Here is a 27,832-nt window from a genome sequence, read left to right as displayed (position 1 = left end):
ATCAACATTAAAAGCATGAGAATCCCGAACATAAGTCTCATGATTGGCCCTCTCCCAATCATAATTATCCCTAGCTAACCATGAATAGAAATCCCAAGCTTCATCCGAAGACATGTCTTGAAATTTACCATTTAACATATTATCAACTACTCCTCTAAAATTCTCATTTAATCCCAAATTGATGATTTCACAATAATCACCCTTGGTTAAACCTTTAACACCATCTAGGAAATCCTCAAGTCTATTGAAATACACCCAAAACGGTTCATTATCAAATTGAGGAATAGAAATATAAGCCATTTTTTTTTCAAACAAAACAAAGAGAACAAAAACAAATCAAAAGAAAATATAAACAATGGACTAGTCTCAATAAGATAACATGACGGTAATGGAAGCCGCTCCCCGGCAACGGCGCCAATTTGACAAGGGAATAAACGCGTCGTTAATTGTCTATCCCTAGATCAAATACAATTTATACAACCTAAACAAACCTAATACGAGTATAAGGCAAGCATAGGGGTCGAACCACAGAGAACGGTAAACACCACCAAATGTTATCGACAATTAAGCTAGTCCGGAATAGGAGATAAATAAACTAAAGTCTAAAGATGCTAAAACAAGAAATAAAACATTAAGGGAAATGGTTTAGGTATAGCATTCACTTGAACATAAACAAAGGCATAGAAATTGAATTAATTATGAACTAAACATGCTCGAATATCGAAATTAAGAATCCAATCTAGCCGCCTTCCAGGGTCAATTGGCTTCTCCTAACATAGCCTCTATGCTTCCACATTAGAACCATATACTAGGAGGTACTATTAAATAACAATCGCTACTAATGAACCTTAACTAAGTCAACTTCCGTTTCTTGTTAGCAAAGATTCACCTTTAATCAACCAACAATGTGCACTTGCAAGAAGATTAAAGAATATCAAGCATATAAAGACTTTAATCACAAATAAATCAATTCTAAACCCTAGAACATGCTCAAGGTCCAACTACACCACAACCATCCCCTTAATGGGGAAATTACTCACTAATCATGATAATAACAAGATTAATCAACAAATAATCAAGAATCAACATGATCAACAAGCAATACCAACAACTAAAATAATAATCAAAATAAACAAATAAAAATAGAGGAGAGAGAGTAAGAAATTGCTCATTAATTGAAGATGAAGGTCTACAAAGGATTGAACAAGCTCCTTCTTCAAAATCCAAGTTCATTAATGAAGAAAACCTCACTTTCTCTCTCTACCAAAGAAGACTAATCCTAACCTAACCTAAACTAAAACTAACTAGAGAGAAGAATAGATAGTTATTCCATCCCCTCTTTTCTAATTACCCCAAAACGTTCTAAAAAAAGGGACTTATATAGTCCGTACAGAGTCAGCTGAGAAAAGGAGAGGTCCGACCGAACAAATGGGAAGGTTCGGCCGGACTACAGGGTAGGTTCGACCGAACCATGGGTAGGTTCGGTCGAACCTCCCTGATCCTGGTCTGGTCGAACTCCTGTGGTTCGGCCACTCCTGCAAAACTGCCAATTTTCATCTTGCCCCTGCCTCGAAGTTCGGCCGAACCACTGAGCAGGTTCGGCCACACCATCAGGAGGTTCGGCCGAACCTCTTCTGAATCATGCTTCCTCTAGCTTCCTTTGAGCTTAGCTTCCTCCTCTTGAAAATCTCGATGGTTCCTACAAAGCATAAGCATGAAAAGCACAATAAGAACAAAGCGGGAAGACTGAGAAAAGGGAGGATAAAGGAGAAAGAAAAGAGAAAGCAAAGCTAAGTAAAAATGCTTAGAAAGAGGGCCAAACAAGAGCAAACGAGGGGAGAATCCTTAGAGAAAAAGGATAAAAGAGTGGCATAAATGCCACTCAAAATAAAGAACGAAATATAACAAATCAAAAGCAAATAAAATACGAAAATAAACTAAAAACTACGAAAAGAATTAAAACACGACAAAATTACCAAAATAAACTAGAAACTTTATTAAAGAGAAAGAAAGGAAAATAAGATAAAATAAACACGAAAATGACTTTAAAACTACTCCCTAAGAGTGACATAAATGTCACTCATCAAAGGCATGAGGTTTTAAGTAACATAAACTTTTCATTTTTGAACAATCCAAACAAGATATTAAAATTATTCATTTAATCATTTTTGAACAAAAACCGAACACATACACCATGTTAAGTTTGTAAAGTCCAAACTCGATTTCAAACCCGGGTTTAGGAACAAGGGTCCATAAAGGATCGTATTCATTCATTTAATTTCATTCTCGATTTTGAACCCGGGTTTAGGAACAAGGGTCCATAAAAGGAAAATGGGGTTAGCCCCGATGCCTACTAAAGGAGAGGATGCAAAATCCCGGCGCTCAAACTGTAGTGTAAACAAACTGTAAAGAGCAAGTATGGCGGAAGTGGAGAAGGAAGAAGGAAGCCCTCCATTTTTCGTGGCAGTTCATGTCGGCGCCGGATTCCATGCTCCTTCCAACGAGAAGCCTCTCAGATCCGCCATGAATCGAGCTTGCCTTGCTGCTGCCGCCATTCTTCGCATGGTTTTACATCTTCCTCTTTCTCTCTTCTTTTTTCTTCTTCTTTTACGTCATTCAACTCGTTGCTTCTTTTTGGCTTTTACTATATGGTGTAGTTTCTACTATATTTCAACTTTGAATTCTATTCATAATTGTATGTTGAGATGATTTTTCATTTGGGAACTTGTTTAAAATTGATTAATCCCCCAAAAAAGGGGGAAGAATTGCATATGATATCGCGTGAGTTGTTCAATTCCTACCCTTCATATAATCTGTCAGTGCATGATTGGTTTGATTTGGGATTTTTGATTTTTGGACAAGGGTTTAATTTTATAGGATAAAGGGTTATTGAAAATGGATTCTTGTGAAATACAGAGTAGTTTCTATGCTAGTGCCATTGGAACTCATTCTTCTTTCTCAAATTCGACTTAGGACTCTGGTGAATGTGTTGATGCAGTCGAAGCAGCAATTCGAGTTTTGGAGGTAATATTGCTTGTTTCAGTGTGTAGCTATGCATCCTTTTCCAAACGTTCTATTTTATGGAGGGACCATCTTATGACTATTGAGTTCTCCGTACTAGTTATAATCCATCAAGGCACTTTTATGATCACCTTATTTCACTTGTTTTAGGACTAATAAGTTAAAATAAGGGTTGATAAATTCAAGTCAGGGTGATAGGGGTTGCCAAGTACATAATACGGAGTATAATTCAGAACAATAATAAGTTCACATGAATGAAAATTAGGTGAATAGAATGTGCTCTATGTTAGGCCTTGGTGTAACTAAAATAATTTGATGGAGATAAGCTTTCTCATATTCATCCATTGGATTGTTAATTACTTTGCTTTTCATAGAAACAATGGGGTTATTATATTAAGATCCTTCATTCATCATCTTTAAGCCATTGTTAAGATTGTTAACACTTTGATTTATCTCAAAATCCTGTATCCTTAAACCCAACTTTTTGTTTTGGTAGAATCCCATTTTCAACATGATTTTCTACTTGATGAGGTTGTTTGAACTTGTGGAAAAAACATATGAGAAATTATTTTTGGTCCTGATGTTACTGCTAGTATATAATTCACTGAGTCCTTCCTTCTAGATGGGAGAAGCATAGATTTATCAGGTATTCCATTTTATTTCCATTATTTACGCAATTTTCTTTTCTAAAGGATGATCCCAGCACAAATGCTGGCCGTGGCTCAAATTTGACAGAGGATGGCCATGTTGAATGTGATGCTAGCATCATGGATGGTGACTCTGGGGCATTTGCTGCTGTTGGAGCAGTTCCAGGTATCTAAATGCTGATTTCAGCATTTCCAGGTTGTCCAATTTTTTTATTCATTTTAATTCCTGATTCTTAATATTTTTCTCCATTCAATTATTTTGTAGATCAGGTGTTCGGAATCCCATCCAAGTTGCCGCTTGCTTAATCAAGGAACAAAAGATGGGACCTTCATTGCTTGGCCGAATGCCGCCAACGTAATATTTCCTACTCTCGTCTTCTTTTTTTACAGAACTTGTATTCTCCAGTTGAGTATGGAAGTTTATAAGCAGGCCATACAAGATTTCTAGAGCATGACTCAAGCCTTTAATATATATTAATTGGGACCATTTTGTATTAGGTATCATCTATGATTTGAATAGACAGTATGGAATATGGGGTCACTATGGTGTAGTTCGCTGCCAGGAAGCCATACTCTATTTTGACTTGTATATGTAGCTTCTAGGTATATACTCTGTCTGAAAGCTTCTTACACACTATATCTCTTGGCTGTTTATGTCCACAAACTCCATCATCAAGGCTTCAAAGGTCTTTAAGAGAAGAAACAGAAAGAATTGCAATAAGGGCATAATATAAAGGGGTTCCTTCTGTATGAAAAATGGAATTGAAGAAGACCTCTCCATCAATCAAAATTAGAAAGGAAAAAAAAAAAAAAAAAAAATAGCCTCCCTTGTGCTGTTTAGTGTGTAAAGGTGTCTCTAGTCATTTACATTGTATTTAATGAGCACGTAGGGCTAATCTCATTTAAATTGTTTTTGAGATGTATAATAGTTGGTCTTTTTGCAGCTTCTTAGTTGGTGAAGGTGCTCATAAGTGGGCAAAATCAAAGAGCATTACCTGTGCTGACACAGTAACAGAAGCTGAAAAGGTTCCCACTACCATCTAAAAATAGGTTTATTTTTTCTATTAAATTTTGAGTAAAGTTTGTAACTTTGACTTGTGGGGGTTTCTATCTTGGAAGGGTGGATACTCTTTCTCTGGTTCTGTATTGTGTATAGCGTGACTTTTCATCTTATGGATACAGTGGTTAGTAACTGAAAGAACCAGATTACAATGGTGCAAGTATAAAGCAATGCTTGATGCTGCGAAGACACAGATAGGAGCAATGCTTCCTAGCAGTAGATCTCAGAAAAATGAGTTATTATTTGGTAAGTCTTTTCTACAAACAGTATTGATTTGTGCTCTAGATGTGGAAGCTTTCACCAGTGATGCTTTTGTAGGGATTGAGGATGTTGAGTCCTCTACAGTGGGGGCAATAGAAGAAGACTGCATTATGGACACTGTTGGAGTCATATGTATTGATCGTGTTGGACACGTTGCCTCTGGAGCCTCCAGTGGTGGTATTGCAATGAAGGTACTGAATTTGGGGTTGCTTCTTTTGGTCATCCAATTCATCTTCAATTCTACTCAATCTCTTCCCTGATCTCACTTAAATTTCTGCACCGGAAAAACAAATACTTAAAAGTAGCTAATTCAATTGAATTATTCTTCATCTATTTGTTTGCTGCACTGTATACTGAGTGGATCTCCTCGTTTCACCTCCCACTTTCCTGGTGTGCTGTGAGTGAGTATAACAATTTAAGACTATCAAAAGTAGAAGCTATTATTCCTACATCAAAGAATTACACTAGAAGAGAGTTGGGCAGGTTAAATAAAATTGACATGATAGAGTTGAAACCTCAAACTGCTAGTTTCTGCCAGATTCTCACCTTTTGATTGGTGGCACAGTGAAGCATGATGAGATTACAAGTACTAAGCGTAAGATTTTATTTTATTTTAATTTTTTTTTTTTTTTTCCCCATCCTTATCAACTCCAGAATGAACCTAGTCCTTGAGATATGGGTTCTACTTACAAGGCTACAATCAAGCTATAAATGTTGGCATGTTCTGTAACTCTGTAATTTGATCTTTAGCTGATGAACACAATACTGGGTACCAGTATTCCCTGGCAACATTCTTGTGTAGGTTTGACTTGTGTATTATTTTATGTGCATCTGCGTGTCTTTGGTTAAATTCTAAGATACAATGCAAAATCGCCCACATTTTCCCCTTGTGCACTGGATTATTAATTCAGCCTCAAGAACTGTGGGTGCCCCATGTGATAAAAAGGTGGAGATTGATTAAATGCCTTGTGTTATATGTGCCTGTCTGTGTTGTGCTGTTCTGTGTGTATTTGCCTGTATATCAGAAGTACATATGAAAAGAAAAACTCATTGTGTTGCTTCTTAATTCTGGATTTTCCATATGTTTTATAGGACATAGGAAAATTTATATTGCTTGGTGGAAGAAAAAGACTATTTATGTATCATTTGTTTCTGACTTGAGTGAATGAATTCAGTGTTGGTATTCTTTTTTTTTTAATTGCTTGATGTAAGCGGTGAAATAGCATTTGGATTTCATTTTCTACTACTTTTTCTTCATAAATAATACATATTCATATTTTAATTAAAGTGATATTTAGGTCTTTCTCCTATAGGTGAGTGGACGAGTAGGATTAGCAGGCATGTATGGATCTGGTTGTTGGGCATCCTCGAAGGGTCCCTTTGGAGCTCCATTTCTTGTAGGCTGTTGCACTACTGGAGTAGGAGAGTATTTGATGAGAGCTTTTGCTGCCAGAGAATGCTGCACATCATTGTCATTGTATTATATCTTGACCTTTTTTGTCCACAGCTTGAATATTGATGAGCTAGCATGTAGCATTTATATTTTTAGTATGTTCTCTAAAGGACTTGCAGTTGCTTTTACGTTGAATCTAATGCTTGATTAGTAATATATCAAATTCAAGAGGACAAATGTTGGCTCTTTTCTTTCATTCTTTCTTCATTGTTGTTTTTAATAATGTCACTACTATTGTTGGCTAGCCATTTTCCTTGTAGACCAGATGGGGCTGTGTACTATTTTAGTCTGCTTTGTTCCTATTAAGAGGCTTATGCTAGCAATTTTGACTAATTTCTGTTGGGAAGTACTTAAAGTTGCTTGTGAAAATAATCTTTTTAAGTTGGTCCCCACTTTGATTTTTATTTTATAACTGGCAGTTTGAATGCCAGATCATATCCGAACTTGTAGCTGCTGTATTGCCTGTATTGGAGTCTCTAGGTGTTGCTTATTCTTAGCCACCTCATTGATGGTATTTTTGGAGTATATTCTATCTTGATTTATGATCCTTGTTAAAAAAAATAACATCAAATTTCTGGAAAAATTCGGTAATTAACTATATATGTTCTTTGATATTTAGTATCTACTCTCTTTTCTTTCTTTGTTTTTGTTATTTTTAATGATAAAGACAGAAAGAAAAAACATTGCTAACCTAATGAGCCTTTTTATGCTGATCTTGTATTTCTTGCGTACTTTTTAGAGCTTCTTGTAGCCTTGGACCAATTCCTTAATTGATAATTCAATCGGTCCATCTAATAACAGGTCACAGGCAGGTCCGGCTTCTGCTTGTATCAAAATCCTTCGTTTGGTAGTTCAGGCTGGTATACAACAGGATGCCGATGGCAGTGCTGGGATCCTCCTCGTCCAAGCTGATGCTCCTCAGGTGGTAACTACCTGAACCAAATCCTTCCCTTGTGGAACTTGTTTTAGTTCTTATAGTTGTTCTTTTCCTCCTATTGACGTATTTTTATGTCTTCAAACTGTTTTGACATAATTGTTCTAGGGTCCTAATAATACACCAGAGCTGAAAGCAGTGGAGATTGCTGCTGGATATTCATCACAGTCATTTGGGATAGGATACTTTGGAAGCTCAATGGCAAAGCCCAAGGTACAGTTTTTTTTTTTTTTTTTTTTTTTTTTTTGGAACTTGTTGCACGGCATACAGCTGCTTATGCATAGTTTTCCATTTTTGCCGTTTTTAAATGTGATGCAAATTTCTCTGATAGGTTAATGTAACCTATTGTGTAGTGGATAGATTAATCCTTCCATCTGCTACTTTGATATAGCCCATCTCTGCTTTGGTTTTTATGTTGTATAATTCCTTCATGGCTTCACCTATATCACATATATTTGATCCAAGGACGGGGCCTGGGATTAGGTGAGCTACTTGTTTTCTACCTTTGCCTGGATTTCCATAGGTGATGTACATTGAATATTGATTGTGACAGTGTCTAAGGCCCACAGTTGATAATAGTAATAGATAGAGCTGTCAAAAGTTGACCCGACCCGAAATACCGACTCAAACCCGATTATTAACCGACCCATCTGAACCCGAAAAAATGGTGACCCAAACCCGACCTGACCTGAAACCAACCCTAGACCCGAGTTGACCCGATTATGTGACACCCAAACCCGAACATGAACTGACCTAGAGATGACTCGACCCGAATGTAACCCATAAATTATTGACCTGAACCGAACCCGACTTGAACTGAAATTGACCCAAACCTGTTTTAACCCGTCAAAACCCGAATTTAACCCGACTTGTTACTAAACTGATCCGAATTCAACCCGACCCGTTTCAAACCCGACCCGAATTTAACCCAACTTGTTACAAACCCGACCCGAAATCAACCCGACTTGTTATTGACCTGACCCAAATTTAACACGACTTGTTATTGACCCGACCCAAATTTTACCAGACCTATTACTTACCCAACTCGACTCGAAATCAAAATAACTTGTTATTTTTTTTTTTTTTTTTTGACAAAACACCCAAAAAAATGAGCTTATATATTAGAATTCAATACCTTGTCAGAGATGACAAGAGAGATTACAGAGTGATGACAATCCTCCAACCAAATTAATTCTTCTTGCCAAGAGGTGGCTAGTTTGGCTAAGGAGTCAGCAACTTTATTGCACATCCTAGGAGAAAAAGAAAAGGAACATAACTCAAGCTTGCTAGCTACATGCCGAATATCACCAACAATTAATTTAACTAAGGATCTTTCCTGGGTTGGGTGCTCAATCAGTTTCAGCAGGGGGTGGCAGTCAGTTGTTATTGACCCGACCTAAATTCAACCCAAATTGTTCCTGGCCCGATTTCAAATCACCTTAAATGCAATTTAGACCACCTTGTTATTGTTGATCAAAGCATTTTGTCTAGGGAGACCAAGTCGGTCCAAGCTAGCAAAAGAAAGTAGCATCATCCTCAAATTTAAGAGTTAAATATAGTGTATATTTGTTGTATGGTCAAAGGAGATAATTATCATCCTAAATTATAAACTATAGTTTCCTTGTATATTGTCATATATATTATAGTCAAAAGAAATAATTAGCTTGATAAAAATGATAGTTGTCTATTTATAGTTAGTTGAACCCGAATAACACTTGACTTGGAAATGACCCGACCTAATTGTAACATGCAAATTATTGACTTGAACATAACCCGACTTGACTCCGAGAGTGACTCGACTTGAAAATGACCCAACCTGATTATAAACCGCAAATTATTGACTTGAACTGAACCCGACTTGAACCCGAGAAAGACCCGACTTGAAAATGACCAGACCTGATTATAATCCGCAAATTATTGGCTTGAACCGAACTCGACTCAAACCCAAGAATGACCCGACCTGATTCTAACCCGCAAATTATTGACTTGAATCGAACCCGACTCGAACCCGAGAATTACCCTAACTCGTAAAATCCCGAATAAAACCCGACCTATTGTTCACGTGACCCGAATGTAACCCGACCCAAAACCGACAAGAAGTATGACCCGACGTGTCCAGACTCAAGCATGACCCAACCTGCATAGGTTATGGAATTAATCCGAATTGACCCGAGCCACTCCTACAAACCCTTTTACCCGAATTGATAACTCTACCCGAAACCTCAAAAAAATTCTCAAAAAGCGTGGATATTAGCCTTCAATTTTGGAATTTTTTGACCTTTTTTCATCCGGAAATAAAAATTGCCGAAATGTTTACCATGGTCCCTAATACCCTCCGGGAGTCCAATTGGATGGGTGGAACCATCCAATTTGCCTTTAAACGGCCAATTTACTAATTTACAACTTGTACCGATTTCATTGACTCATGCTTACTGCGAACATTTATGACAACATATAATGATCATATATGGATCCAACAACATTATAAGCATTATAACGCAGAGATGTATCCCCTAAAATCTTAATGTTTTTCGACACCGAGCCCCGAAACAATCGACATTTCTCAAAAAACGTGGATATTAGCCTTCAATTTTTGAATTTTTGACTTTTTCTTGCCCGGAAATAAAATGCCGAAATGTTTACCATGGTCTGGGATACCCTCCAGGAGTCTAATTTGCCTTTAAACGACCAATTTACCGGTTTACAACTAGCGCCGATTTCATTAACTCAATCCTACCACAAACATTTATGACAACATATAATGATCATAAATGGTTCCAAACGGCATTATATTACATTATTACCCTATCCCCTAAAATCTCATTTCTTTTCGACATCAGGCCAAACCTCAAAAATTTCTCAAAAAGCGTGGATATTAGCCTTATATTTTGGAATTTTTTTACTTTTCTTCGCCCGGAAATAAAAATTGCCGAAATGTTTACCATAATCTCTAATACCCTCCGAAATTCCAATTAGGTGGGTGGAACCATCCTATTTGCCTTTAAACGTCCAATTTATCGGTTTACAACTTGCATCGATTAAATTAACTCAAGCCTACTACGAACATTTATGGCAACATATAATGATCATATATGGTTCCAAACGACACGAGCTCGAGATGTATCCCCTTAAATCTCAAAACTTTTCGACACCAGGCCTCGAAACATCCCAAGTTTCTAAAAGAGCGTGGATTTCAACTTTGGAAATTTTGATTTTTTTCGCCCGAAAATAAAAATTGCCGAAATGTTTACAATTGTCCCTAATACCCTCCGAGAGTCTAATTGGGTGGGTAGACTATCCAATTTGCCTTTAATTGGCCAACTTACCGGTTTACAACTTGCACCGATTTCATTAACTCAAGCCTACCACGAACATTTATGACACATATAATAATCATTTATGGTTCCAAACGGCATAATATGACCCCGAGATGTGTCTTCTAAAATCTCATTTCTTTTTAACATCGGGCTTTGAAACCTTCAATTTTAGCCTTCAATTTTAGAATTTCTCAAAAAACATGGATATTAGCCTTCAATTTTATCGAAATTTCTCAAAAAACATGGATATTAGCCTTCAATTTTAGAATTTTTTGACTTTTTTTCGCCCAGAAATAAAAATTGCCAAAATGTTTACCATGGTCCCTAATACTCTCCGAGAGTTCAATTGGGTGGGTGGAACCATCCAATTTGCCTTTAAACGGCCTACTTACCGGTTTACAACTTGCACCTATTTCATTAACTCAGACCTACTACAAACATTTATGACACATATAATGATCATTTATGGTTCCAAACGGCATTATATGACCCCGAGATGTATCCCCTAAAATCTCATTTCTTTTCGACATCGGGCCTTGAAACCTTCGAAATTTCTCAAAAAGCATGGATAATAGCCTTTAATTTTAGATTTTTTTGACTTTTATTCGCCCAGAAATAAAATTGCCGAAATGTTTACCATGGTCCCTAATACCCTCCGCTGGTCCAATTGGGTGGATGGAACCATCTAATTTGCCTTTAAACGACCAACTTACCGGGTTACAACTTGCGCCGATTTCATTAACTCAACCCTACCACGAACATTTATGACACATATAATGGTCATTTATGGTTCCAAACGGCATTATATGACTCCGAGATGTGTCCCCTAAAATCTAATTTCTTTTCGACATCGGGCCTTGAAACCTTCGAAATTTCTCAAAAAGCATGAATATTAGCCTTCCATTTTGGAATTTTTTTAATTTTTTGGCACGGAAATAAAAATTTTCGAAATGTTTACCATAGTCCCTAATACCCCCGATAGTCCAATTAGGTTGGTGGAACCATCCAATTTGCCTTTAAACGACCAATTTGATTACTGGTTTACAACTTGTACGGATTTCATTAACTCAAGCCTACTACGAACATTTATGACAACATATAATGATCATATATGGTTCCAAACGGCATTATATGACCCCGAGATGTATCCCATAAAAATTGCCGAAATGTTTACCATGGTCCCTAATACCCTCTGGGAGTCCAATTGGGTGGGTGGGACCATCCAATTTGCCTTTAAACGACCAATTTACCAGTTTACAACTTGTACCGATTTCATTGATTCAAGCCTACCACGAACATATTATGACAACAAATAATGATCATATATGGTTCTCAACGGCATTATATGAGCCCGAGATGTGTCTTATAGAATTTCAAGACTTTTTGACACCGGGCCCTGAAACCTTCAAAATTTCTTAAAAAGTGTGGATATTAGTCTTCAATTTTGACTTTTTTTCGCCCAAAAATAAAAATTGCTAAAATTTTTATTATGGTCCCTAATACTCTCCCGGAGTCCAATTGGGTGTGTGGAACCATTCAATTTGCTTTTAAACGATTAATTTTTACCGGTTTGCAACGGCTAATTTAATTAACTTGCACCGAATCCGACTTGAACCAAAATTGACCTAAACCCGTTTTAACCCGTCAAAATCCGAATTTAACCCGACTTGTTACTAACCTGACCTGAATTCAACCCGACCCGTTCCTAACCTAATCCGAGTTTAACCCGACTTGTTATTGAACTGACCCGAAATCAACCTGATTTGTTATTGACCATACCCGAAATCAACCCGACTTGTTATTGACCATACCCAAATTCAACCCGACTTGTTATTGACCTAACCTAAATCAACCCGACTCGTTATTGACTGGACTCGAATTTTACCATACCTGTTGGCTATTACTTACCCAACCAAAATATTCAACCCGATCTGTTACTAACCCGACTTGAAACTAACACGACTTGTTATTGACCCGACCTAAATTCAACCCAAATAATTCCCTACCCGATTTCAAATCACCTTAAATGCAATTTAGACCACCTTATTATTGTTGATCAAAGCATTTTGTCTTGGGAGACCAAGTCGGTCCAAGCTAGCAAAAGTAAGGAGCATCATCCTCAAATTTAAAAGTTAAATATAGTATATATTTGTTGTATGGTCAAAGGTGATAATTATCTTCCTAAATTATTATATAGTTCCCTAATATATTGCCATATATATTATAGTCAAAGGAAATAATTATCTTGATAAAAAAGATAATTATCTATTTATAGTTAGTTGAACCCTGACCGGATTGTAACCTGCAAATTATTGACTTGAACATAACCCGACTTGACTCCGAGAATGACTCGACTTAAAAATGACCCAACCTGATTATAAACCGCAAATTATTGACTTTAACCGAACCCGACTTGAACTAGAAAATGACCCGACTTGAGAATGACCAGACCTGATTATAATCCGCAAATTATTGACTTGAACCGAACTCGACTCAAACTTGAGAATGACCCTACCTGATTCTAACCGCAAATTATTGACTTGAATCGAACCCGACTTGAACACGAGAATTACCCTAACTCGTAAAAACCCGAATAAAACCCGACCTATTGTTCACCCGACCCGAATGTAACCCGACCCAAAACCGACAAGAAGTATGACCCGATACGTCCCGACTCAGGCATGACCCAACCCGCATAGGTTATGGAATTAATCCGAATTGACCCAACCCACTTTTACAAACCCGTTTACTCGAATTGATAGCTCTACCCGAAACCTCCAAAAAATTTCAAAAAGCGTGGATATTAGCCTTCAATTTTGGAATTTTTTCACCTTTTTTCACCCGGAAATAAAATTTGCCGAAATGTTTACCATGGTCCCTAATACCCTCCCGTAGTCCAATTGGATGGGTGGAACCATCCAATTTTTCTTTAAACGGCCAATTTACCGATTTACAAATTGCACCTATTTCATAAAGTCAAGCCTACCACGAACATTCATGACACATATAATGATCATTTATAGATCCAAACGGCATTATATGACCCCGAGATGTATCCCCTAAAATCTCATTTCTTTTCGACATCGGGCTTTGAAACCTTCGAAATTTCTCAAAAAGCATGGATATTAGCCTTAAATTTTAGAATTTTTTGACTCTTTTTCGCCCGGAAATTAAAATGCCGAAATGTTTACCATGGTCCCTAATACCCTCCGAGAATCCAATTGGGTGGGTGGAACCATCTAATTTGCCTTTAAACGGCCAACTTACCGTTTTACAACTTGCTCCGATTTCATTAATTCAAGCCTACCACGAACATTTATGACACATAATGATCATTTATGGTTCCAAACGGCATTATATGACTCCGATGTATCCCCTAAAATTTAATTTCTTTTCGACATCGGGCCTTGAAACCTTCAAAATTTCTCAAAAAACATGGATATTAGCCTTCAATTTTGGAATTTTTTTAATTTTTTTGCACGGAAATAAAAATTTCTGAAATGTTTACCATAGTCCCTAATACCCCCGGAGTTCAATTGGGTTGGTGGAACCATCCAATTTGCCTTTAAACGGCCAATTTAATTACTGGTTTACAAGTTGAACGGAGTTTTTTAACTCAAGCCTACTACGAACATTTATGACAACATATAATGATCATATATGGTTCCAAACGGCATTATATGACCTCGAGATGTATCCCATAAAATATTAATACTTTTCTACACCAGGCCCCGAAATCTCCAAAATTTCTCAAAAAGCGTGGATATTAGCCTTCAGTTTTGAAATTGTTTGATTTTTTTTCGCATGGAAATAAAAATTGCCGAAATGTTTACCATGGTCCCTAATACCCTCCGGGAGTCCAATTAGGTGGTTGGGACCATCCAATTTGCCTTTAAACGACCAATTTACCCGTTTACAACTTGTACCGATTTCATTAATTCAAGCCTACCACAAATATTTTATGACAACAAATAATGATCATATATGGTTCTAAACGGCATTACATGACCCCGAGATGTGTCTAATAGAATTTCAAGACTTTTTGACACCAGACCTGAAACCTTCAAAATTTCTCAAAAAGCGTGGATATTAGTCTTCAATTCTGACTTTTTTTCGCCGGAAAATAAAAATTGTCGAAACGTTTATTATGGTCCCTATTACTCTCCCGGAGTCCAATTGGGTGTGTGGAACCATTCAATTTGCTTTTAAACGATTAATTTACCGGTTTACAACGGCCAATTTAATTAACTTGCACCGAACCTGACTTGAACCAAAATTGAAACAAAAATCCGTTTTATCCCATCAAAACTCAATTTAACCCGACTTGTTACTAACCTGCCTGAATTAAACCCAACCCGTTCCTAACCTAATCCGAGTTTAACCCGACTTGTTATTGACCTGACCCGAAATCAACTCGACTTGTTATTGACCTGATCCAAATTCAACCTGACTTGTTATTGACCTAACCTAAATTCAACCCTACTTGTTATTGACCCGACTCGAATTTTACCATACCTATTACTTACCTAACCAAAAAATTCAACCTGATCTGTTACTAACCCGACTTGAAATTAACACGACTTGTTATTAACCTGACCTAAATTCAACCCAAATTGTTCCTGACCCGATTGCAAATCACCTTAAATGCAATTTAGACCACCTTATTATTGTTCTTGGGAGACCAAGTCGGTCAAGCGAGCAAAAGAAAGGAGCATCATCCTCAAATTTAAGAGTTAAATATAGTATATATTTTTTGTATGGTCAAAGGAGATAACTATCTTCCTAAATTATTATATAGTTCCCTAGTATATTGCCATATATATTATAGTCAAAGTAAATAATTAGCTTGATAAAAAAGATAATTATCTATTTATAGTTAGTTGAACCCTGACGTGATTGTAACCTGCAAATTATTGACTTGAACATAACCCGACTTGAATCTGAGAATGACCCAACTTGGAAATGACCTAACCTGATTATAACCCACAAATTATTGACTTGAACCGAACGCGACTTGAACTTGAGAATGACCCGACTTGAAAATGACCAGACCTGATTATAATCCGCAAATTATTTACTTGAACCGAACCCGACTCAAACCCGAGAATGACCCGTCCTGATTCTAACCCGCAAATTATTGACTTGAACCGAACCCGACTCGAATCCAAGAATTACCCTAACCCGTTTTAACATGTGAAAACTCGAATTAAACCCGACCTATTGTTCACGCGACCCCAATGTAACCCGACCTAAACTCGACCTAAACCCGATAAAAAGTATGACCCGACTCAAGCATGACCTAACCCAAACCCAACCCGCATAGGTTATGGAATTAATCTGAATTGACCCGACCCGAGTTGACTCGACCCACTCCTACCCGACCCGTTTACCCGAATTTACAGCTCTAGTAATAGATATACTGTTTCCTCTCCAAAAACAAAACAAAAAAAAATAAAAAATAAAAATAATAATAATAAAACGTTCTTATAGTGATAATTTTCCTATAGTCCTATGATTGTCTATCTGTTACCAACCCTTAACATATGATATGCCAATGTTCAAAGCTGTTGCTTGCTTCATGGTTATATATCTAGTGGGAAAAAAATTATTAGCAGGGTTCAAATGTCCATTATTGGCAATAAATGAAAATGCTATGTAGCATTTTTACTATCATGCAGGTTCATTATCTTGCAAAAATTATTAGCAGGGTTCAAATGTCCATTATTGGCAATAAATGAAAATGCTATGTAGCATTTTTACTTCATCATGCAGGTTCATTATCTTGCAAAAATTATTAGCAGGGTTCAAATGTCCATTATTGGCAATAAATGAAAATGCTATGTAGCATTTTTACTTCATCATGCAGGTTCATTATCTTGCTAAAATTATTAGCAGGGTTCAAATGTCCATTATTGGCAATAAAAGAAAATGCTGTGTAGCATTTTTACTTCATCATGCAGGTTCATTATCTTGCAAAAATTACTTCATAATCTGCTTCATGCAGGTTTCAATTTTACGGAACAAGAAACTGCAGACCATGAAAGGGGTAGACCACTTTGAAGCCAGAATCAATGTAGCAATTGGAAGCTGAAGTTTCAGCTCCCTTGGCAGTCATCGTTTCCTTACATTGTCTTCAGTAGTCTGTGACTGCAATATTTTTGGACCAAGTGTGGTCACTATTAAACAATTGAGAACCAGAGACAGCATGCCAAAAGGCCAAAAGCTGTTGTAGGCTTGAATGGAAAACTTGTAGATATGTAATGTAAAATATTCATACATTTGTTATGGTTTACATTCAGTGAAAACAATCATTTGATCTGAAATCGGCTTGAATATGAAATTCCTTTTATTCATATGAAGAAACTTCATTTCTTAAAAAGAAAAGACCAGAAGAAGAACCATGGGGAAGCAATGCTAATCTCACTGGACTCGCGCCCCCTTCTTCAACTGTTAAATATCCCGTGTTTCCATTGATATCTGTGCTAACATAGCCAGGACAAACACAGTTGATGATGATTGATGGGTTTTTCTTGGCCAATATCTGTGTATATGCATTCAAAGCTGCCTTTGACACTATATAGGCTGTCATAAAAGACGGCCATCCCTTCTCTTTAATTGAACCATCCTTAAAGTCTGTCATCAACTCGTTCAGAATATCATCTACTTGTTCTTCTGTAAGGCTCTCTGAATCGCCTAGGATTCGTTTGATTCTCTCATTTGGTATATTCTGTGGGGAAAAGAAATATAAAAAATGATACATTCTTCAGAAGATGAGATATACATATAGAGAAAAATGCGAGTATATATGTACCTTCAACTTCCCCGCACCAGAGGAAACATTGATGATTCTTGGTGAGTCTGATAACTCGAGGAGAGGAAGCAAAGCTTCAGTGGTTCTCTTTACTCCATAGTAGTTTGTTTCCAAGCATTCTTTTGCAAGCTCATATGTCTGTGTCATCATCTCAGCAACATTGTCCGGTAATCCTGATGACTACAGACTACATATTTCAATATCGATCATCATAAAACATTACTGAGTGCATAAACAGACCTTCTAGGACATTATTTTATCAGGAACAAAGTCTCGTGTGAAATACTTTTACGTGATATATTTGTCACTTTAGAGATTACTTCTAATATAAGGGTAACCCTTAATTACTGTGTGTTAGTTGGTTTGAGATGATCAGTTCCAATATTTGCTCTTTCACTAGAAAGAGGGGTTAATGAACAAATAAGAACCTTTATTATCTGCTCAGAAACAAAGAAACATTACTCCCTCAGAGAATACTTACTGTTCCAAAACCTGCTGCTTTTAAAGCATCAAAGTCAGCCTTAATTCCACTAGTCCCAGCATTGTTCACCTACAAAATAATTACTGGGTTACCTTTATAATTTCTCCAAACAATTAAAATGAGCATACATAGACTTACAAGGTCTATAGATATCAGATGTACGCAACCTTATCCTAAATACTTAAAATACGTATTGAAATTAACATAACCAACTAATTAAGCCAATAGTACCAGTATATCAAGCTTGCCAAATTTAGAGTTGATGAAACCAGTAAGAGTAGCAATACTCATGGTATCAGTAACATCAAGCTGATGAAAAAGAAGATTATCGGCGCTAATTCCGGATTTAATGAGATCATTAAGGGCTTCTAATCCTTTCTTTCCATCTCTTGATGTTAGAAGTACCACCACTCCTTGAGAAGCAAGTTGTTTGCATATTTCTAGCCCTATTCCTTTGTTTGCTCCTGTTACCACTGCATATCTGCATGATCCACAAATAAACTCAGATTATAAACCAAGATAAATGATTTATTAGAAAATGTAATCAACAAAGAAAAAATTTAGATTACCTTTTTTCAGCTAGAAAGTTGAATGGTTGAGTCATTTTTTTTCCCTTTGAACAAGATAGTGTTGCTTTGTTGGGTCTCTTAAATTATATTGAGTGTTATTCTGCTTTATGTTTGGTATTTGATGGAGATTGGGGGGCCAATAATTTGACTATAATTGTCGTTACATGTTAATATTCTACGTAGTATTTCTTTTTACAACGTCCTTAGTCTAAGTCAATTTTTATTATATAATTCGTATGACTTAATTTTGGCCTATTGTAGTATTCACGTATTCACTTTAGATCGCGTAACTTCTTGATTTTGGATGGTATAACATTGTATATAATCCATCAGTTGGGTACAAGTAGATGCTATCTACAATCAAATTAAAATGATGATTAAATCAGATCAAGGTACTTGTTAGTTCTTACTATATCACAACTTCACAAGTGGGGATTAGTTTTGATTCATTACGGAGTAGTAAAAAACTAAGATAAAGATTTCAAGTTCTACCACATCAAAAAAAAATTCATCGTTTTTTAACAAAGCATCACAACTTTTTTTTTTGGCTCGAATTAGTATCGCTATTACCTACCAAATCAAGAAGTGATATACAAGTACAAATAGAGCTATCAATTCGGGTAAACGGGTCGGGTTTGGGTCGGGTAAGAGTGGGTAAGGTCAACTCGGGTTGGGTCAATTAGATTAATTCCATAACCTATGTGGGTCAGGTTTGGGTTGAGTCATGCTTGAGTCGGGTCACGTTGGGTCATACTTTTTATCGGGTTTAGGTCGGATTACATTCGGGTCGGGTGAACAATAGGTCGGGTTTAATTCAGGTTAAAACGGGTTACGGTAATTCTCGGGTTTGAGTCGGGTTCGGTTCAAGTCAATAATTTGCGGGTTAGAATCGGGTCGGTTCATTCTCAGGTTTGAGTCGGGTTCGGTTCAAGGCAGTTATTTGCAGATCATAATCAGGTCGGGTCATTTTCAAGTTGGGTCATTCTCGGGTTCTATTCTGGTTCGGTTCAAGTCAATAACTTGTGGGTTATAATCAGGTTGGGTCATTTCCAAGTCGGGTCATTCTCGGATTCAAGTCGGGTTATGTTCAAGTCAATAATTTGCAAGTTACAATCAGATCGGGTCATTTCCAAGTCAGGTCATATTCGGGTCAACTAAGTATAAATAGATAATTATCATTTTTATCAAGCTAATTATTTCCTTTGACTATAATATATATGGCAATAGACTTGTGAACTATAGTCTATAATTTAGGAGATAATTATCTCCTTTGACCATACAATAAATATATACTATATTTAACTCTTAAATTTGAGGATGATGCTCCTTTCTTTTGCTGGCCTGGACCGACGTGGTCTCCCAAGACAAAATGTTTTGATCAACAATAATAAGGTGGTCTAAATTGTATTTAAGGTGATTTGAAATCGGGTTAGGAACAATTTGGATTTAATTTAGGTCGTGTCAATAACAAGTCGTGTTAGTTTCGAGTCGGGTTAGTAACAGATCAGGTTGAATTTTTTGGTTGGGTAAGTAATATGTAAAGTAAAATTTGGGTCAGGTCAATAACAGGTCAGGGTGAATTTGGGTTAGGTTAATAACAAGTCGGGTTAAATTCGAGTCGGGTTTATAATTTAACAGGTTGGGTTAAATTCGAGTCAGGTTAGGAATGGGTCGGGTTGAATTCAGGTCATGTTAGTAACAAGTCGGGTTAAATTCGGGTTTTGACGAGTTAATACGGGTTTAGGTAAATTTCAGTTCAAGTCGGGTTCGATGCAAGTTAAGTAAATTGGCCGTTGTAAACCGGTAAATCGGTGCAAGTTGTAAACCGATAAATTGGTCGTATAAATGCAAATTAAATGGTTCCAAACACCCAATTGGACTCAGGAAGGGTATTAGGGACCATGGAAAACATGTTGGCAATTTTTATTTCCGGGCAGAAAAAAGTCAAAAATTCCAAAATTGAAGACTAATATCCACGCTTTTTGAGAAATTTTGGAGGTTTCGGATCCCAGTGTCAAAAAGTCTTGAAATTCTATGGGATACATCTTAGGGTCATATAATGTCATTTGTAACCATATATGATCATTATTTGTTATCATAAATGTCTGTGGTAGGCTAAAGTTAATGAAATCAGTGCAAATTGTAAATCGATAAATTGGTCGTTTAAAGGCATATTGGATGGTTCCACCAGCCAAATGAGACTCCCGGACGGTATTATGGACCATGGTAAAAATTTCGGCAATTTTTATTTTCAGGCGAAAATAAAGTCAAAAATTTCAAAATTAAAGGCTAATATCCACGCTTTTTGAGAAATGTTAGTGAATTCGGGGCCCGTGTCAAAAAGTCTTGAAATTCTAGGGGATACATCTCGGGGTCATTTAATGCCGTTTGGAACCATATATGATCATTATTTATTCTCATAAATGTTCGTGGTAGGCTTGATTTAATGAAATCGGTGCAAGTTATTAATCGGTAAATAGGCCGTTTAAAGGCAAATTGGATGGTTCCACCCACCCAATTGGACTCCCGAAGGATATTAGGTACCATTGTAAACATTTAGCAATTTTTATTTCTAGGTGAAAAAAAGACAAAAAATTCCAAAATCAAAGGCTAATATCCACGCTTTTTAAGAAATTTTAGAGGTTTCGGGTCCAGGTGTCGAAAAATCTTGAGATTTTAGGAGATACATCTCGGGGTCATATAATGCCTTTTGGAACCATATATGATCATTATATGTTATCATAAATGTTCGTGGTAGGCTTGAATTAATGAAATCGGTGATGTTGTAAATCGGTAAATTGGTCGTTTAAAAGCCAATTGGATGGTTCCACCCACCAAATGGGACTCCCGTATGGTATTAGTGACCATGGTAAACATTTCGGCAATTTTTATTTTCGGGTGAAAAAAGGTCAAAAAATTCTAAAATTGAAGGCTAATATCAACACTTTTTTAGAAATTTTTGAGGTTTCGGGGCCTGGTGTCGAAAAGGCTTGAAATTCTATAGGATACATCTTAGGGTCATATAATGTCATTTGGAACCATATATGATCATTATTTGTTGTCATAAATGTCTGTGGTAGGCTTGAGTTAATGAAATCGGTGCAAATTGTAAATCGATAAATTGGTCGTTTAAAGGCATATTGGATGGTTCCACCCACCCAATGGGACTCCCGGACAGTATTATGGACCATGGTAAACATTTCGGCAATTTTTATTTTCAGGCGAAAATAAAGTCGAAAATTTCAAAATTGAAGGCTAATATCCACGCTTTTTAAGAAATGTTAGGGAATTCGGGGCCCGTGTCAAAAAGTCTTGAAATTCTAGGGGATACATCTCGGGGTCATTAAATGCCATTTGGAACCATATATGATCATTATATGTTGTCATAAATGTTCGTGGTAGGCTTGATTTAATAAAATCGGTGCAAGTTATTAATCGGTAAATAGGTCGTTTAAAAGCCAATTGGATGGTTCCACCCACCAAATGGGACCCCCGGAGGGTATTTGGTACCATGGTAAACATTTCGGCAATTTTTATTTTCAAGCGAAAATAAAGTCAAAAATTTCAAAATTGAAGGCTAATATCCACGCTTTTTGAGAAATGTTAGTGAATTCGGGGCCCGTGTCAAAAAGTCTTGAAATTCTAGGGGATACATCTCAGGGTCATTTAATGCCATTTGGAACCATATATGATCATTATTTATTCTCATAAATGTTCGTGGTAGGCTTGATTTAATGAAATCGGTGCAAGTTATTAATCGGTAAATAGGCCGTTTAAAGGCAAATTGGATGGTTCCACTAACCCAATTGGACTCCCGAAGGGTATTAGGGACCATTGTAAACATTTAGCAATTTTTATTTCTAGGTGAAAAAAAGACAAAAAATTCAAAAATCAAAGGCTAATATCCACGCTTTTTGAGAAATTTGGTAGGTTTCGGGTCCAGGTGTCGAAAAGCCTTGAGATTTTAGGAGATACATCGCGGGATCATATAATGCCGTTTGGAACCATATATGATCATTATATGTTATCATAAATGTTCGTGTATAGGCTTGAATTAATGAAATCGGTGGAAGTTGTAAATCGGTAAATTGGTCGTTTAACATCCAATTGATTGGTTCCACCCACCAAATGGGACTCTTGGACGGTATTAGTGACCATGGTAAACATTTCGACAATTTTTATTTTCGGGCGAAAAAACGTCAAAAAATTCTAAAATTGAAGGCTAATATCCACACTTTTTGAGAAATTTTTGAGGTTTCGGGGCCCGGTGTCGAAAAGTCTTGAAATTTTACGGAATACCTCTTAGGGTCATATAATGTCATTTGGAACCATATATGATCATTATTTGTTGTCATAAATGTCTGTGGTAGGCTTGAGTTAATGAAATCGGTGCAAATTGTAAATCGATAAATTGGTCGTTTAAAGGCATATTGGATGGTTCCTCCTACCCAATGGGACTCTCAAATAGTATTATGGACCATGGTAAACATTTCAGCAATTTTTATTTTCAGGCGAAAATAAAGTCAAAAATTTCAAAATTGAAGGCTAATATCCACGTTTTTTAAGAAAAGTTATTAGTGAATTCGGGGCCCGTGTCAAAAAGTCTTGAAATTCTAGGGGATACATCTCGGGGTCATTAAATGCCGTTTGGAACCATATATGATCATTATATGTTTTCTAAATGTTCGTGGTAGGCTTGATTTAATGAAATCGGTGCAAGTTATTAATCGGTAAATAGGCCGTTTAAAGGCAAATTTGATGGTTCCACCCACCAAATGGGACTCCCGGAGGATATTTGGTACCATAGTAAACATTTCGGCAATTTTTATTTTCAGACGAAAATAAAGTCAAAAAATTCCAAAATTGAAGACTAATATCCACACTTTTTGAGAAATTTTTGTGGTTTCGGGCCTAGTGCCGAAAAGTCTTGAAATTATAGGAGATACATCTCAGGGTCATTTAATGCCGTTTGGAACCATATAAGATCATTATTTGTTGTCATAAATATTCGTGGTAGGCTTGAATTAATGAAATCGATGCAAGATGTAAATCGGCAAATTGGTCGTTTAAAAGCCAATTGGATGGTTCAACCCGCCCAATTGGACTCCCAGAGGATATAAGGGATCATGGTAAACATTTTGGCAAGTTTTATTTTCGGGCGAAAAAACGTCAAAAAATTCCAAATTTGAAGGCTAATATCCACACTTTTTGAGAAATTTTGGAGTTTTCGGGGCCCGGTGTCGAAAAGTCTTGAAATTTTATGGGATACATCTTAGGGTCATATTATTTCGTTTGGAACCATATATGATCATTTTTTGTTGTCATAAATGTCTGTGGTAGACTTGAGTTAATGAAATCGGTGCAAGTTGTAAATCGATAAATTGGTCGTTTAAAGGCATATTGAATAGTTCTACCCACCCAATGGGACTCCCGGACAGTATTATGGGCCATGGTAAACATTTCGGCAATTTTTATTTTCAGGCGAAAATAAAGTCAAAAATTTCAAAATTGAAGTCTAATATCCACGCTTTTTGAGAAATGTTAGTGAATTCGGGGCCCGTGTCAAAAAGTCTTGAAATTCTAGGGGATACATCTAGGGATTATATAATGCCGTTTGGAACCATATATGATCATTATTTATAGTCATAAATGTTTGTGGTAGGCTTGATTTAATGAAATCGGTGCAAGTTATTAATCGGTAAATAGGCCGTTTAAAGGCAAATTGGATGGTTACACCCACCCAATTGGACTCCCAAAGGGTATTAGGGACCATGGTAAAAATTTTAGCAATTTTTATTTCTAGGTGAAAAAAAGGACAAAAAATTCCAAAATCAAAGGCTAATATCCACGCTTTTTGAGAAATTTTGGAGGTTTCGGGTCCAGGTGTCGAAAAGGCTTGAGATTTTAGGAGATACATCTCGGGGTCATATAATGTCGTTTGGAACCATATATGATCATTATATGTTGTCATAAATGTTCGTGGTAGGCTTGAATTAATGAAATCGGTGCAAGTTGTAAATCGGTAAATTGGTCGTTGAAAAGCCAATTGGATGGTTCCGCCCACCAAATGGGACTCCCGGAGGGTATTAGTGACCATGGTAAACATTTCGGCAATTTTTATTTTTGGGCGAAAAAACGTCAAAAAATTCCAAATTTGAAGGCTTATCCACACTTTTTAAGAAATTTTGGTGGTTTCGGGGCCCGGTGTCGAAAAGTCTTGAATTTATAGGGGATACATCTCGGGGTCATTTATTGCCGTTTGGAACCATATATGATCATTATTTGTTGTCATAAATGTTCGTGGTAGGCTTGAATTAATGAAATCGGTGTAAGTTGTAAATCGGTAAATTGGTCGTTTAAAGGTAAATTGGATGGTTTCACCCACCAAATGGGACTCCCGGAGGGTATTTGGTACCATGGTAAACATTTCGGCAATTTTTATTTTCAGGCGAAAATAAAGTCAAAAATTTCAAAATTGAAGGCTTAATATCTACGCTTTTTGAGAAATTTTGGTGGTTTCGGGCCTGGTGTCGAAAAGTCTTGAAATTATAAGGGATACATCTCGGGGTCATTTAATGCCGTTTGGAACCATATATGATCATTATTTGTTGCCATAAATGTTCGTGGTAGGCTTGAATTAATGAAATCGGTGTAAGTTGTAAATCGGTAAATTGGTTGTTTAAAGGCAAATTGGATGGTTCCACCCACCTAATTGGACTCACGGAGGGTATTTGGTACTATGGTAGGCCAATATCCACGCTTTTTGAGAAATTTTGAAGTTTCGGGGCCCGGTATCTAAAAGCATTGTGATTTTAGGGGATACATCTCTGGATCGTATAATGTCGTTTGGATCCATATATGGACATTATATGTTGTCATAAATGTTCGTGGTAAGTCTGAGTTAATGAAATCAATGCAAGTTGTAAACCGGTAAATTGGTCGTTTAAAGACAAATTGGATGTTTAAAGTTTCAAAACACACAACTTTTGCTTTTGATGCGATCTTGATCCAGGTCATATTCGAGTAATAAGTCATGTAAAACATTCATACACTTGTTATAGCTTACATACATTTTTGTACTAGTCATGTGATCAATGAGTTCCAGTGTTAACAAACACTTGATCTGAAATCGGATTGAATGAGTATATGTAATTCCATTTTATTCATACCATGAAGAAACTTCATTTCTTACAAAGAAAAGACCAGAAGGCGAACCATGAGGCACCAATGCTAATCTCACCGGACTTGCACCGCCTTCTTCAACTGTTAAATGTCCCAAGTTTCCATTGATATCTGTCTTAACATAGCCAGGACAAACACAGTTGATAATAATTGATGGATATTTCTTAGCCAATATTCTTGTATATGCATTCAAAGCCGCCTTTGACACTATATAGGCTGCCATTGTAGAAGGCCACCCCTTCTCTTTGAATGTACCGTCTTTAAAGTCTCTCAGTAACTCGTTCAGAATATCGTCTACTTGTTCTTCTGTAAGGTTATCAGCATCACCTAAGACTCCTTTGATTCTCTCATTTGGTATATTCTAGGGAAAAAAGAAAAGTAGGAGTTAATTGGTGAGTATTTTTCTCAATAGATGATGTTTTTCTATGGAAAAAAGAAATTTATACCTTTAACTTCCCCATAGCAGAGGAAACATTGATGATCCTAGGTGAGTCCGATAACTCGAGGAGAGGAAGCAGAGCTTCAGTTGTTCTCTTTACTCCATAGTAGTTAGTTTCTAAGCAATCTTTTGTGAGTTCATATGTTTGTGTCATCATGTCAGCATAATTGAACTTTGCTCCTGGCTACATTGTTACAATACTTTGGTTATCAGAAAACATGACTGCAATCATGAAAAAAAAAAAAAAAAAAAACTTTCTAGGAAACTTTTTTTTATCGGAGGCAAAGTCTTGTATGAGATGGTGTTACACGACTTATTGTGAGAATAGGGTAATTTTCAATTTCAAGGATACTGTTTATTTACTTTTGTTAGGGTTACATTTATGGTTACACGTACTCGTGTCTCACAATAAGTTAATTTGAGACGATCATTTCCAAGAATTTGTCTTTCACCGGAAAGTGGTGTTATTTAAGATATATAATCCCTAATTCATTCGGAAACAAAAAAAAAATAACTATCTCAGAAAATACTTACAGTGCCAAAACCTGCTGCTTTTAAAGCATCAAAGTCAGCCTTAATTCCAATAGTCCCAGCATTGTTCACCTACAAAATAATTACTGGGTTACCTCTAGAATTTCTCCAAACAATTAAAATGAGCATACATCGACTTACAGGGTCTATAGAGATCAGATGTACGCAACCTTATCCTAAATAGTTGAAATACGTATTGAAATTAACATAAACAAGTAACCAAGTCAATATTACCAGTATATCAAGCTTGCCAAATTTAGAGTTTATGAAACCAGTAAGAGTAGCAATACTCATGGTGTCAGTAACATCAAGCTGATGAAAAAGAAGATTATCGGCGCTAATTCCTGTTTTAATGAGATCATTAAGGGCTTCTAATCCTTTCTTTCCATCTCTTGATGTTAGAAGTACAACAACTCCTTGGGAAGCAAGTTGTCTGCATATTTCTAGCCCTATTCCTTTGTTTGCTCCTGTTACTACTGCATATCTGCATAATTCACCAACATAATCCAGATTATAAATTAATCCCTGATTAAAGAATAATACTAGCAAATGTAATCAACAAAGAGAAAATATACAGGACCTTTTTTCATCCAGAAAGTTGGATGGTTCAGCCATTTTTTTCCCTGAACAAAATAGTGTTGTTTTTTTTTTAGCAATGTTTGTTGTTATAGACTTATAGGTCTTTAATATTGAGTGTTATTCTACCTTATATGTGGTATTGGATGGGATTGGGGGCCAATAATGTAACTGTTGTTTCATGTCAATAATGTGGGCTCTTTCTTTCTCTTTTTACAGGATGCTTAGTCACTTTAAATCGGACCAATTTTTATTATACACTCAGGTATACTATATAGTTAATTAACGCGAGGTTATACAGAGTAGTTGTATAAGAGTAGTTGTGTGAATGTGGTATTCACATGCTCACTTTAAATCACATAACATAGTCTTGATTTGGGATGGTAAAATTTGTTGTATACCAATAATCCAGCTGTACTGTGCATTAGTTGATCAAATGAAACATTCAAGAAGTCCTGAATTAGTGGGAATTAGTTTCAACTCTCTAGAAATTAGTAACAAACAAAAGAATGGAGATTCCATGTTCTACCATCTCAGTACATCACAATTT

The 27,832-nt window shown here is 36.5% G+C and overlaps 2 protein-coding genes across 4 annotated transcripts; one reads left to right on the top strand and one right to left on the bottom strand.

Moving 5' to 3' along the window:
* The first annotated feature begins 1,060 nt into the window (after positions 1-1,060).
* On the top strand, positions 1,061-17,016 carry LOC145639554 (putative threonine aspartase). 3 transcript variants are annotated; one of them, XM_081690823.1, is made up of 11 exons: positions 1,068-2,565; positions 2,974-3,024; positions 3,714-3,834; positions 3,939-4,023; positions 4,613-4,694; positions 4,851-4,974; positions 5,047-5,180; positions 6,303-6,466; positions 7,244-7,367; positions 7,485-7,589; positions 16,698-17,016. In XM_081690823.1, the coding sequence occupies exons 1-11, from the start codon at positions 2,419-2,421 to the stop codon at positions 16,782-16,784; spliced, it is 1,224 nt and encodes a 407-aa protein (XP_081546949.1). In that variant the 5' UTR covers positions 1,068-2,418; the 3' UTR covers positions 16,785-17,016. The 3 variants fall into 3 exon arrangements, with proteins under 3 accessions (XP_081546951.1, XP_081546949.1, XP_081546950.1); XM_081690824.1 differs by having other exon boundaries at positions 1,069-2,565; positions 7,244-7,364; XM_081690825.1 differs by lacking the exon at positions 2,974-3,024 and having other exon boundaries at positions 1,061-2,565.
* LOC145640666 (uncharacterized) lies at positions 16,928-27,423 on the bottom strand. The gene is made up of 10 exons (XM_081691905.1): positions 27,287-27,423; positions 26,941-27,190; positions 26,710-26,778; positions 26,183-26,359; positions 25,717-26,097; positions 18,555-18,631; positions 18,217-18,466; positions 17,986-18,054; positions 17,505-17,684; positions 16,928-17,420 (listed from the first exon to the last, which is right to left on the bottom strand). Exons 1-10 carry the CDS (start codon positions 27,319-27,321, stop codon positions 17,040-17,042), a joined length of 1,869 nt encoding a protein of 622 aa, XP_081548031.1. The 5' UTR covers positions 27,322-27,423; the 3' UTR covers positions 16,928-17,039.
* Positions 27,424-27,832: the final 409 nt, after the last annotated feature.

Source organism: Chenopodium album, chromosome 7 (assembly GCF_948465745.1).
Source record: "Chenopodium album chromosome 7, dcCheAlbu1.1, whole genome shotgun sequence".
NCBI classification, from domain to species: domain Eukaryota; kingdom Viridiplantae; phylum Streptophyta; class Magnoliopsida; order Caryophyllales; family Amaranthaceae; genus Chenopodium; species Chenopodium album.
This window is presented reverse-complemented; position numbering and strand designations above follow the sequence as displayed.

Excerpts from the sequence above, each read along its gene's own strand:
- LOC145639554 (XM_081690823.1), top strand. The coding sequence starts at position 2,419 with ATGGCGGAAGTGGAGAAGGAAGAAGGAAGCCCTCCATTTTTCGTGGCA. Across the intron at positions 3,835-3,938 it reads TGCTGTTGGAGCAGTTCCAG|GTGTTCGGAATCCCATCCAA; the intron begins GTATCTAAATGC and ends TTTGTAGATCAG. Across the intron at positions 4,695-4,850 it reads CAGTAACAGAAGCTGAAAAG|TGGTTAGTAACTGAAAGAAC; the intron begins GTTCCCACTACC and ends TTATGGATACAG.
- LOC145640666 (XM_081691905.1), bottom strand. The coding sequence starts at position 27,321 with ATGGCTGAACCATCCAACTTTCTGGATGAAAAAAG. Across the intron at positions 26,779-26,940 it reads TTGGCAAGCTTGATATACTG|GTGAACAATGCTGGGACTAT; the intron begins GTAATATTGACT and ends ATTATTTTGTAG. Across the intron at positions 18,632-25,716 it reads AAGTTTCTTCATGGTATGAA|AGACCCAACAAAGCAACACT; the intron begins TAAAATGGAATT and ends ATATAATTTAAG.